This window comes from Musa acuminata, chromosome BXJ3-5, assembly GCF_036884655.1.
Source record: "Musa acuminata AAA Group cultivar baxijiao chromosome BXJ3-5, Cavendish_Baxijiao_AAA, whole genome shotgun sequence".
NCBI lineage: Eukaryota > Viridiplantae > Streptophyta > Magnoliopsida > Zingiberales > Musaceae > Musa > Musa acuminata.
The window spans coordinates 35806749-35819793 of NC_088353.1; the positions used below are offsets into that span (position 1 = coordinate 35806749).

General features: G+C 41.2%; 2 protein-coding genes across 3 annotated transcripts; both read right to left on the reverse strand.

Annotated features, from left to right (window-relative positions):
• Positions 1 to 2170: 2170 nt before the first annotated feature.
• On the reverse strand, positions 2171 to 4372 carry LOC103985820 (NAC domain-containing protein 21/22). 2 transcript variants are annotated; one of them, XM_009403665.3, is made up of 3 exons: positions 4098 to 4372; positions 3359 to 3579; positions 2171 to 2811 (listed from the first exon to the last, which is right to left on the reverse strand). In XM_009403665.3, the coding sequence occupies exons 1-3, from the start codon at positions 4273 to 4275 to the stop codon at positions 2425 to 2427; spliced, it is 786 nt and encodes a 261-aa protein (XP_009401940.1). In that variant the 5' UTR covers positions 4276 to 4372; the 3' UTR covers positions 2171 to 2424. The 2 variants fall into 2 exon arrangements, with proteins under 2 accessions (XP_009401940.1, XP_009401939.1); XM_009403664.3 differs by having other exon boundaries at positions 3314 to 3579; positions 4098 to 4366.
• Positions 4373 to 8861: 4489 nt separating this feature from the next.
• LOC103985819 (large ribosomal subunit protein uL22) lies at positions 8862 to 12741 on the reverse strand. The gene is made up of 7 exons (XM_009403662.3): positions 12618 to 12741; positions 12491 to 12527; positions 12026 to 12066; positions 10180 to 10410; positions 9998 to 10100; positions 9855 to 9922; positions 8862 to 9089 (listed from the first exon to the last, which is right to left on the reverse strand). The coding sequence occupies exons 1-7, from the start codon at positions 12618 to 12620 to the stop codon at positions 9021 to 9023; spliced, it is 552 nt and encodes a 183-aa protein (XP_009401937.2). The 5' UTR covers positions 12621 to 12741; the 3' UTR covers positions 8862 to 9020.
• Positions 12742 to 13045: the final 304 nt, after the last annotated feature.

The following is a 13045-nucleotide window of genomic DNA, read 5'->3' on the forward strand; positions in this document are numbered from 1 at the left end:
TGGCAGGCTTGCTTAGACTTGAGAACAATCAGCCTGATCTAACATCTGCAGCAGCCATGCAGCAAATGGAGACTTCTGCTTTGGACAGGCCGCAAGATTTGACCATGATGTTGCAAGGACTGGTTTGTTTCATGCTGCAAATAAGGTACGATCACTAGGCTTTGTTCTTTATTTGCCGGCATTTTGATGGCAACATAAATGCTTTGCTTTCTATCTCATTTTAGCTGTTTTTTTGTGTGTGTATATTAGATTGAATGATGATGTTATTTCTACTGTTCGACCAATGGCTTCTTTTGCATGATAAGAAAAGCGACAAAAGTCGAGAGACACCATACCTTTTAGAAGACGGAGAAAGCGTGTGGCTTTCATGGATGGACTACAAATGGGAACTCTTCTCGAGATCAAGAAACACGACGACGACGACGACGGTGGAGGAATTGTATGCAGCGGAGATGGGGAATGGGTCCGAGGAGCCAAAAGTGTGTTTCACATGCTTGAGTAGTGCATGCATGGTTGCAATCTTGATGTTGTCTTCTGCTTGCGGCTCGGGGACGACGACAATACGTGGCTGTGTCCTATGTTGATTAGGTTAAGATTAGGATAATTCTGAATCTGAACCGATTCGAATTTATTCTAACTAAATCGATTCAAAATTGATTAATTCGGTTCGATTAATCGATTTATAATTATAAATAATTTAAAATTATATATATTTTTAAATGAATTGATTTAATTCGATGAACCCATCGAATCGAATCGAATCAAAATTTTCATCTAATTGGATCGATACAATAAGATTTATAAAATTAGACCATTATAAAACCCAAGTACATAAGGAATTTTGTAAAATTAGTTCGATTTGATTAATCGAATGAATCGATCATAATCGAATCAATTTTAGAAAAAAAACGGTTCAAAAATATATAAGATAAAATTTCAGACCATCAAATTTGATATGTGAATACGATACATTACAATTAAATTAATATTTCATGTCAGTCAAAATATTAGTCAAATAGAAAATCGATTAATTGAAAAAAATAAAACAATAGATCGATAAAATGTCGCCAGCTGCTCCGCACATGCACATGCCACGTGCAGGACACGAGCAGCCGCATCATCACGACGACATCCTCCGCGACAAGATTCGTACGTGAAGACGTCAAATCCAAGTAAATATATTTGACCATTTCAAAGCTTGCAACCTCCAAAGTCAGCCACAAACTATTGTGTCGTTGTCGACACAATGAATTCTTAGTGCTTCACACCACACCATCTTTGACAAGGAAAGAGAGACGACGAAAAAACAGCAGTTCGATTGTGCCTTGAATTCGATCGAGAGAGAGAGAGAAATGAGTAGACGATTAATTAACCTCACGAAGATCACGGAAGAGCCAAAAGATTGACCTCATGGAACAAGTCAAAAAAGGGCAATCTTAAATTACGTGAAGTCAAATTCCTGATAGGATTCTTCCTCTTTATGTAGCTCGATTATATTGAGAAATTATAATCTCTGCATATTTTTCTATCCTACTTATTCCATATCTATTTTTATTTTGATAAAGAGTCGAACCATATAAAACAAGAAGAAAATAGAGAGATTCGCTGTGGATCAAAAACAGATTAATTGAGGGAGGAAATAAAGCATATATCCTATCAGAGGAGAAGAAATTTTGAATGATAAATGATTTATTCATGCCCAATCTCCATGATCTTTCGATATGCTGTTCTTGATATCAATCTTTACAAGATGAACGACAATATCGGCAATCTTTGTCGTATTATTATTAGTACTTTTTGCCTTGCAATGGTTTCTACTTGTTCGAGTCATTCTTCGCATGTATCTTTGATTGAGGAAGATGATGGACTCCATAACATGTGATTATGTCGAGGGGACAGGCTGGTCCTTTCAAGAAGGGAGGCTGCTACGGATTGAAGGTAGCTCAAGAGAGACAAAGAGAGAGAGAGAGAGAGAGAGCAGTAGCGAAGTCCAACATCGATTGTAATGAAGGTAATGAAGCACATTGCATGTTTCCTGCGTGCATGGATTGAACGTGCAAACCCTCCCTGCACACACCGACACGCATGCAAGCCATCCTTATCTTCATCTTGAATTCACTTCCACAGGTGTCTCGGTCACCAAAACCCAAGAGAAGAGATCAGTTAATGATAGGTTAAAGGAGCTGTAAAGCTCCTTCCGATCGAAGCTTTTCCAAGATCAATAAAATCCCCTATAGAAATGTCTATCTTCTTCTTGGTTTTGTGAAGATTATTAACAACTATAAACATGTACTCCAACTACTTAACATCTGTACAGATCTATTTCAATCGCTCTCTTCCAGTCGAAATCAACATTCATGTCTACTGTTGGAAGCATGCAACTCCCACATCAATCCCCACTTGTCCACCACAGGTAGAGTGTAACTATCCTTGCCACCTCGGTAGCTCGTACCTCACCATTCCTGCCTCCCCAAAGCTGTGCTCGAACCCCAAGTCCAACAGGAATCCCAGCTCATCCTCACACCTCGAGCTCATCCCCACCATACCGGCGGGTGCGCTTCCCATCTCCTGTGGGAAGTCAAGAAGGTTGCGCTGCAGCAGTGCCATGTTCATCAGGAAGGGGTCTGAGCTGTTGTCCTCCTGCTGCAGGAGAGCAGGGAAGGATGAGCCAAGCTGGTCATGGCACACATCTGGCATGGGCTGGTCCACGACACAAGCAGATGACATCCGAGTGGGAGAAGAAGAAGCAGTCTTGTCATGATCCGACTCCCCTTTCCTCTTGTGAAACACTCTACAAAGAACCCAGTCCTCCTGCAGATAACATAGCGCACCAAAATGAGATTTTAACGCAGGAAAACATTCCATGCATCATAAGATAATCAATCACACACATATATGTCCATTATGAATTCTCGGAGTTAATAGTACGTTTTGGCATCAATTGTTTTCACCTGAATAGTCCAAACAGGCCATTCAGTTTGTGAATATAGGCATGTCTTTTTGCAGCATCTCTTATCTCTACGATGTGATCTTCTCATTATCTTACTACTATTTATCACTATAATAGATTCTTATCATTTTGACTTTCCAGTCGACAAGTGCATTCGCTTCACCATATAGTACTTACATCAGCTCTACGGCCAGCAATCTCATCAAGCAATTCTGGAAGATAAAACCCATTTCGGAAACAGAAAAAGATTGTGCTCGTGATGTAAGTTCTTGTCAGGTAGTGTTGCAACAAGGATGTGGAAGAGAAGACGACCAAAGCAAAGATTGCATGATCCTACGATCAGATAGTAACTATGCACGATACCCTGGGAGGTGAGTGGGGGGTCTCCAGTCGGAACTCATGCATTACCCAGCCAGTCTTTGCTCCATTCGGAGCTCTGCCTCCGTAGAACACCAATGTCTTCCTCATCCCAACCCTTGCGTGTGTTCTTGGATCACAGATTATTCTATCCTTCCCGGTAGCTTTCCAGTATCCCGATTTGGTTGCTCGGTTGGTGCGCGATCCGGTGGCGTATTTGCGGTCGCGGAAGCTGAAGAAGTACCACTCGTTGGCACTCAGTTTAGCCACATCTAACATCCATCCAAGAAGACAGATTAGCGCAATACAACCGTAGACCTCATGCAAATTCCTATGGTTGCATAGCATGGCATATACTCGCAAAGGGTTTCATCTGATTACTACTTCAGCCGCAAATTTGTTGTGGCTTTTAGATTAATTAGAGTCTTTTATGATTCTAATCCGGGAAAAGAGGTCTCACAATCACATCAAAAAGACTTCAACAAGCTGTGTTTGGTCAAATTATCAGTAGCACGGTGAGAAAAGCGAGCACAAAGTGGAAGTATCTTTCACGGAAAGAGAAGAAAAGAGGCTGGTAGAGCAGCTCAGGATCGAATTATAAGCTTCCGGAGAAACAAAAGAGGAAAAAAAAAGGGGGATGAATTAATAGTTTTTTATGTTTGATGCAAAGGATAAGTGGCAAAAACGGGACTTTGCGATGATCTGTTTAGGTTTCTATCGGCTAAGCCAGTCGGCACCTTCATGAAGTAATTACTTGGGAGCTTAAATGGAACATAAACTGAGAACTCACCTGGAAGCTCCCACGGCTCACTAGTGTGCAGATCCACCTCTACCATCGTCCCCTCCGAGCACCGTTCGCTGGTCACCTTCTTGTAGAGATAGTGGCAGACCAGCTCCTCGTCGCTTGGGTAGAACCTGAACCCCGGCGGCAGTGTGGATTCTATTTCTCTCAACCCCATTCTATCCATACGCCTTGGATCTGCTTCCTTGATCGGATGAACAGTCTTCGAGTCCCTCTCTCTCTCTAGATCTGTTGCGAGAGCTTGAATTCTTGAGAGTAGCAAGGCTGGAGGGTTTATATACCGAAGATGGCGCATTAAAGTTGGATTGTGAGTCTATCAACTGCAGGAGAAGCGTGTACCGACGTCGCCATCGCCATCGCCATCGCTGACAAGATGTCAGGGCACTGATGCTTGTGCTGCTGAACTAAAGAAGACCGCAGTAACAAGTAATCTCCATCTGCTCCACGCTTCAATGCACAAACGATTTTAATGCATTAAGGTTGTAACGTACGAGAAATAATTCCGATGACGATGACATGTTGGCATGAGGTGTGGCAATTGGCCAAGAGGGCATCATCAAGCATAATTATGCATGGCGACGCGTGCGTTGGGGTCGAATCATTTGCTCTCCTCCACCTTACATGATGATTAACAAATATAATATATCAGAAAGTTGACGCAGAGAGGTTCGGCAACTCTCATTTATATTTATGAAAAATAATTAAAATTAATCTATGAGAAATCTATACTCTTTTTTCTATCCTGTTTACAAATCCCCTCTCTATATATTCTATTCTAGAGAACAACACGCAAAGTATTCATTTGTTCTTTCCCATTTGAAACCTACAGATTTATGAGATATTTAGACCCTATCTTACTTGAGAAATTAAATATTGAAATGAGGAAACAAAGTTGCAGACACTTCACCAATTGTTTAAGTGTCTTGGATTTCAAAGCTCTTCGATGCCCTAAAATATAGTCCTCTTGGGTACTTCCTGAGCTAATGTGAGGCATTGATTTCTGTAGATAGTGATCTTGGCACCACCATGATCAGGCAAAGGAGACATCACACCATGGAGCTCCAAGGAAATGCCACAAGTACACTGCACTAATTTGTAGTGTGGGTTCATGGGATCTGATTACTCGTAGGCTCATCACCACATTCACTGTTTGATTGCAGAAACATGTCTCTTTTGGGACCAAACTGAAGAAGAAGAAAAGTAATAATAATGAGTCTGGACATATGATCCAAGCTGGACTAGCAGCCATATCTTAGGCTGGTCCAAGTTGTAGGTGGACATAATTCTCCGCCAGTAGCATCCAAATTAGGGTGTGCTTGTTAGAGTTTGTCCCTTGCAAACACAAAGAGTTGTCATGTGATCGATCATCTGTCATTGTGACATTGCATCAACCAATAATTTAAGTTCGATTCGACGCGTAATTACAGAAGCAAGAGACGAGATGAACCTTAGTTCTTTGGATAAGAAATGCCATGATTAATCTGAAATTATGATTTATGATTGGCTAATGGCAAGCATTAGATTCAGCAGCTTCGTTCCTGACCAGATGTCCGCTTTGTCCTCCTCGTCAAGCCTCCGTCGATGAGTTGCAGCGCAGCTCGCCACGAGTTTGGGTGTGGATGGGGGAGAGCACAGTGCTAAGGCAGCATATCTGGAAAAGGAAACCGGCTGCAATTATTAAGCTCCATGATTGGGTCCTTGAGGCTCTTCTCCATTCAGACAGGTAGCTGCTCATGAAGCTTACGCTTGTCCATGGAGTGACGGCTCCATACTCCCTTTCTTCCAGCAATTGCAGATGGTGGAACACACTTGCAATTGCATGGAATGCTTGCGCCCCCCCCCGCGCCGTGGGTCCCTTTCGGGCCAACCCACTCTCCCTCCGCCACGTGCTACTCGACCGCCACGTCGTCGCCGGCTCCCCCAGTCATAATCAGGTCAATCATTCTGTGACAGCATCAGCATCAGCATCATCATCATCATCATCATCTGCATGAACAGTGGTCGGAGGTGGTACGCTGCGGTGGATGGCGATCATGATAGGATTCCTGATGGACCACTCCGCTTGTGCCATTTTCTCTGGTCATCACAAGTAGATGACAGACTCGTCACTGTCTTTGTCTCCATCAGCAGAGCAAATCATTTGCATTGATTAATTGCAGCAGCATATTTACTGTGGGACAAAAAGAACCATTTTAATTCTCATCGGGGTCCCGTCGTTCACGTGGAAAGAACACCAAGTTTTCCTATCAGCGTGAGAAAGATCCACGACTACTAAGACTGTATTAATTGGGATCTACTTGCTCTTTCTGAGGGGAGATCCAAAAGCAGATATTTTGATCGCAGCTGAAGATGGCGACAAGCTCCCGAGGATGAGTGGGTTTTTCACCCCTACAGATTCCATCCATCTCACCCTACTAAGAGATATATATATTACACGCAATTCCTTTACTTGATGGAATCTACAACGACAACATTCATTAAGCAACGGATGTCGATTCCTGAAAAGCTTGGAGTCGGTAGGTGAGCTGCCAAGGATGCTCCCTTATCCATCTGATAGAGAAGTTGATGGAGGTCCAAGGTTCACATAAAATGAATGATCTTAATGGAAGATCGTCCATGTCCACCATGGTTTGCTTGCTGTAGGTTATGAATGATCTTGGGAGATGCTTAGACAAAGAAAAATGGAGAAGCTGTCGGAGAAGTGGCATCATCAGTCTCGTCCACGGCCACTAAAATACTGCGGAGATGTTGCATGATAACACATGGCATCTGCAAATTACCCTGCGAACCTTTTGATCTTTTAACCCAGCACGTATGATGGGCGATCATCCACGCCAAGGAGCTCTCGAATGGCTGTCACCAATCATTCTCACGAGAGGGACAGGCCACTGTTGCAGGACTAGAATATTTGCTCGAGTTAGCCAGTGAGGGCTCGAGTTCAGCAAAAGATTGCGTTGGTGGCTTGGGGAAATGGCAAAGCGTTGTCTGCAAGCATCGCTCATGCTGATAGGGCTGAAAGCGAAGGTGGAACGCATCTCATGGAGGAGTTAGGGTTTGGTAATGTGATGAGAAGCGCATCGAGCTTGTGCATGCCTCGCTGACGATGACAAGGTTCCTACTGCTGCTGCTGCTGCAACTGTGGCGGTCACAGGACCGACCTACCTCTCCCCGTCTGTGGATGGTAGGAGGAGGAGGTCATGTCACAACAAGCAACAGTGGTGGCTGATGTCGATCGGATGCACAGTGAAACCGGAGAAAAGGTGAAGATTGAAGCGTCGAAGAAGAAGACGGTAGGAAGGGGGACAAGCAAGTAGATCTCTCCAGACACGTACGGGATTTGATGCTTCGAGTGCTGTAGAATGGCTTATTAGATTGCAGATGGTATGATCTCCATTATTCGACCTTGTTTCTTCCATGTTGGCATGCTACTGCTCACCAGATGTGGGTCATCAGCTCACGAATACGGACGAGTTGGGTGAGAGTGACCTCTGCATCAAGAGTTTTCTAGTGTATAACCATTAACTCTACAAGTTAAACCTAATATAGAATGAAACCCAATCAAATGATTGTTTTTTCTTTCCTGTTTCTGATGCTCGATAGTAAATCAATTCTAATATTTTATATCATGATCCGATCATAATCGACTTATTAATTTAATAGATCTACGGATCACTCACTGGCTTGGCTCCATAATGCTTAAACTAAGATTAATGATGATATATAACTCTTATAGAATAACTGAAGCCCGAACTCCTATATGAGACAAAATTAAGGTAGATAAAAATATATTGAGATCAAACCCTGCTCGGATGAAGGATCGCATGATCGCAAGGATCTACGAAAAGCCTTTCTTGTTCCCCTGTCCTTTTGATCCGCTTGGGAATCTGCGAATCCTCTTCTCCAAAAATTAAGGTGCAGATCTGTAAGAGATTACGTGCTTAAGACAGTCTCCTCCACATCATAGCTTGCAATATCCAACACACAAATTAGAGCTGCCATGGAGGGGTAACAGCGAGACAAATCTTAAAGCAATTTCTGGATTAAGGGAGTGAGATTTGAGACCTTTCAGAAAAGGCTATTCATGAGAGGTAACAAACAGAGCACTCTCCCAAAAGAGTACAAACAAGAAGATAACAACATTCACATAATGTACGACATTGATATACTAATCCAAAAGATTTAACCCTCTGATTGCAACACATTGCAAAAAGATCACAATCACTATGGCCGTCCGATGGTATTCCCCAGTGATATTACACCTGCTAACTAGTCAGGCACAACAACTACTTTTTCTTCATATTGATTTCTTTGCATCTAACCATTATATATAACTGGAGAACCTAAAGAAAATGGAAATCTTTTGCAGTTCAACCTTGCACTCATTTCAATATCACAGCCAATGGTGAAGGATGACTTGCTTTAGACATGGGAATCATCTCCATTCTCTCATCTAATGACATGATACATCCTCAGATATGATCAGGTGGTTGGGAAAGATTGCTATGCTATAGTATTTCTTGGCTTGTAGAATGAAACGTGGGTTATCATATTGCTACAATCCCCAATCAGTCTTGTTATATTCAGATTGCTAACAAATTGTGGTTTCTATGGCCTCTAAGGGTAGGTCATCCTCAGGTCCAACTACTAGAGCTAATGATAAAATATTCTGTATAATCTAGGAGTGTCACAAATACCTTTTCAATCCAGTATGTAAAGCATAATTCTTCACCTGTAACTTAGCGCACAGTGGTGTTGGGTCCATCAAATCCTTCAGAACTCCATTAAATAAAGCAACTGTAATAGAGTTTATAAAGTGCATAGAGCTCATGAAGATATGTTTGATACCACAATGAAACCTGCTAATTAGAAACGGGTGGATATCTTCTTGAAAAATGCAACTACTGCTGCCGCCTAAGAAGAAGCCCCACTTCTAATTGCTTGAGCTTTCTTGGGCTTACTGGGAGCAATCTGGGTCTCCGGCTGCAATGTAATAACATAGAATCAGAAAGCAAACAAAATGTCATGCATGCCAAGATCACAGATGCCAAACAAGTATAATGAAATCTAGGTCACGTTGTGCAAGGAGGTGACCACCATGTTGGACCTTAGGCATGAGAGAGGAGCCATTCATGGACATGCATGAAACTTTAAAGATGAAAGAGTAGGAGGTGGCAACAGCAAGAACAAGCCATGACAAAGCAAGAAAAGGTTCAAGTTAGTCAAGAAACAAGGGGAGAAGCAGACACCAAGGTGGCAACACCAGAGCTAGAAGAAGAATGCAGAGCGAGTTAGTCGAGAAACAAGGGGAGAAGCAGGCACCAAGATGGCAACACCAGAGCTAGAAGAAGAATGCAGCGCAAGCAAAAGAGGGAGTGTAAAGCAGAATCACCAGACAATGGCCACAATAGTGCAATCTGTCGCTCACAGCAATGACATTAACAACATAGGAAGAATCCAAACAGCAAAATATCAACAAAAGAAGGCAGTTGTGGCAAAAGAACTGCATCAGCAACAGAGAAACAAGGGGAAAGAGAGGGAGGAAGGGAGAGGGGGAGAGGGAGAGAGAGAGAGAGAGAGACGAGTAAAAAATAAGTAATGATGAGATGAAAGGTCCTAAAAATCCAAACTAGTGTGGCAACTCTAAACAAAGCCTAAGCCACTCTAACATAGGTAGAAAAGCAGCAAAAAAAAAGTACAAAACAGATGTTCCATTTTTGAAGTTAACAAAATAGCCCAAGAAATTACCTCTTTCTTAACGGGCTCTTCCTTTTCTGACAAAATCAGTTCAATATGACAGGGGGAGGACATATAAGCTGCCAACATGTAACACAATGAATCATTTCTGAACCAAAAAGAACCTGAAAAATTAGCTCAATAAGTGATCTTACGGTTGATTCGCCCATGAGCACGGTAAGTCCTGCGCCTCTGCCTTTGCGCTTGGTTCACTTGGATGTGTGATATGAAGAGTGCATCAACATCCAAACCTTTCACCTAAATAAGAGAAATTGAGCATATAGCGATAGAAACAAAGCACCAAAGATGGAAAATAATTGGTCAAGTATGTTCATACTTCAGCGTTGCTTTCAGCATTCTTGAGCAGATCCAATATGAATCTGGCTGATTTCAGAGGCCACCGGCCCTGCCCATTTGGGTGCCGGCCCTTCGCTTGAGCTGTGCGTCCTACACCACCACAAAACCTTCGGAAGGGAATAGCCTGCTTGTGAGCAATTACATCTTCAAGGTATCTTTTGGCCTTTGACAAAGGCAGCTTTCTAATGGCATGAGCTGTCTCACGGGTATTCTGTTATATAATTACATCATTGGAGAATGTACAGGAAGTTAATAAAACTTGCATGTGCCATTAAGACAATATAGAAATATAGTATTTTAATATATATCTAAAACGATGTACAGGCACCTGCTCATCTGCTGATACACAAGCAACTAAAATGAGTTAAAATTTGTAAAATTTCAATGTGTTCAATGTTCTGATTCAATGGCATTTCTCAATCTACTTCAGTAAAATAAAGTACGTTAGTTTTCATCCGTAACAAACATAAATAAAATGTGACAAAAAAGGAGATCCCAAACAAATCAGTTTTATAATGAAGAACCATAATCTTAAGTTGCCAACAAGAATTCCAAAATCCATTCCTGTCCCCATGCCAACAACAAAATATTGAACACTTGATAGCTTCTTAATTTCATTAAGCCAATGATTGATGATCCACGTTATAAATTTAATCAATAATACATTAGTTCAGTTTATTCCAAGATACAAAAGGAATTTGAACAAAAAAAAATCAAGAGCATTTAGTATCTCTCCTGTGGCCCATAAACCTGAAGTCTAGAAAGTTGCATCTGTATCCATTTTAACATAGGTTAAAAAAGACTTTAAACTCAGAGACGGTGATATTTTTAACTGTATATAAGAGCGCCATCAATTAACAAATTTAGTATACATATATACATAGTCCTGTGTGGAGCAGTCACAACAATTAGAAAAAACCAATTGGACTATTATTTACAGATCCTATCTAAATGCAACCAAAATAATTTGCTTTCAAAGTTTCATTATAAACATAAAATCTTTTTCGTAGATATGTGCACATAATCTATATAGAGCACATGCGGTCACTACTGATACATCTGAAAATGGCTTCAAGCACAGCATCAGATTACTATTGAAAACTAATTTGACATTAGAGTTAGTAACGGTCAATGGAAAGTTGAATCTTAATCACCTCGAATTAAAAATGAAAGACAATGCTGAACCTAAAGCATGAGAATTTGGCATAAATGAAACAGACTCATGAAGTAGAAGACCAGGCAGAGGGTATTATTTGCAACTACTAATAAAACATGAGATATTGATCCTAGAAATACGTAAAACATTGCTGACAAAACTTCCCTCCCTTTCCCCTTTCCTCTATATTTAGCTAGATCTGGTTCACTGAATTTTCAGCTCTACCACTGAAATGGCAACCGTTTATACTAACATCTTTCATGAAAACCTACTTATTAAGTATAAAAATCAAGTACAAGATAAATGCACCATCGCGGTTACCATGTTGCAAAGAATATGGATGATGAAGATAGAAATCTCGCATAAATACAATAAAAAACCAAATCAACCAAAATAATGCCAAAGATATGAGACACTAGAAATAAATATAATTATAGACCCTCAGTTTAGAAAAAAATCGCCTTCAGATATAAAAATAATGTTTTTACTGAATTCTAGCCTTCCGGATGGATGTCTAGATATCATTTTCTCCCTTTTTCCACAACTCAAGAGATCCATATACTAGCTTTGCTTTCACACTATTTTACTAGTATTTGCACAAAAAAAAAATCTGAACTAACAATGGGACAGCATAGAACTCGTACTCATACAATAGTGAAAAATCTCGCACCTTGAAGTGAACCCTCATGTCCCGACCCATGGCTTTGGCGGCTGCAAAGACCAAAAACATATAAGCTCAAAGAAAAAGAATGACAAAAATCTGAAGAGAACATCATATAATAAAGAGTAACTGAGCATATCAGTTCAAGAAGAGAATTCGCCACGACCAACAGAAACAACAGACATAAATCCTTATATCCGAATCGTTACTAAATCGCAGTAGATCAGACAAAAACGATACCCCGAGCTCCAAAATGCTCGAAATCAGGGTTCAAGGAAACGCAAAATCTCTTTTTTATTGACCTTTTATCAAAAGCATCAGATAATAACGACCGCAAGATTCTACATTCCCGGGGAAGGACTAAGTAACCAAGACAAACATCGGAGTAGATCGATCAAAACCAAGACCCAGGCTTCAAAGATGAGTATATCCGAGATCGAAAGAAACCCAAAAATCAAATCGAAAGCAACTTACACTTGGTAGGATTGGAAGGCTCTCTCGAGTACTTCACCTGATCCAAAACAGGGAAAAAACCATCAGATTAGTAACGGATTACAACCAAAAGGAACGAATCGAAGAAAGGCGAACACTAGAATTGCACCATGGCTGCAGAAGAGTCGTCGCGATCTCCGACTTGCACACTCTGCAGGAGGAGCGAGGGAGCGAAGGGGGAGGCAGTTGCCCGAAGATGAGGCGGCTCCACGAATATAACGGAACCCTAACCCTGACGCAGAAGAATGTTACGGACCCAATGGGCCGACCTACGCATGCTTAAGTGGGCCTAATGAGGGTTGCTCCTTCTTCTACCTGCTAATTGACACGTGCGTTACACGTGGATGTCACACATGCATCTAAGAACTCATTATATACCATTAGAGGCTGCCAGAGAGAACAGTCCAATATGATTTAATGCTTTGTTATAGCATTAGGAATCTATGATGAAAAAGTGCAATTAAATAAACTATACCTCAAAAGTTCAATAATGTTATGTGGGTAGTTCAACATACTGTATATGGATATGAAATTGAA

What these genes read in the sequence shown, in the direction of transcription:
- LOC103985820 (XM_009403664.3), bottom strand. Translation starts at nt 4,275, where the DNA reads ATGGATAGAATGGGGTTGAGAGAAATAGAATCCACACTGCCGCCGGGG. An exon ending in TGAGCCGTGGGAGCTTCCAG is followed by an intron (nt 3,580 to 4,097) that starts GTGAGTTCTCAG and finishes GATGGATGTTAG; the next exon opens with ATGTGGCTAAACTGAGTGCC. An exon ending in CCCCCCACTCACCTCCCAGG is followed by an intron (nt 2,812 to 3,313) that starts GTATCGTGCATA and finishes TGTTATCTGCAG; the next exon opens with GAGGACTGGGTTCTTTGTAG.
- LOC103985819 (XM_009403662.3), bottom strand. An exon ending in ATGCTGAAAGCAACGCTGAA is followed by an intron (nt 10,101 to 10,179) that starts GTATGAACATAC and finishes TCTCTTATTTAG; the next exon opens with GTGAAAGGTTTGGATGTTGA. An exon ending in TGCTCATGGGCGAATCAACC is followed by an intron (nt 9,923 to 9,997) that starts GTAAGATCACTT and finishes ACATGTTGGCAG; the next exon opens with CTTATATGTCCTCCCCCTGT.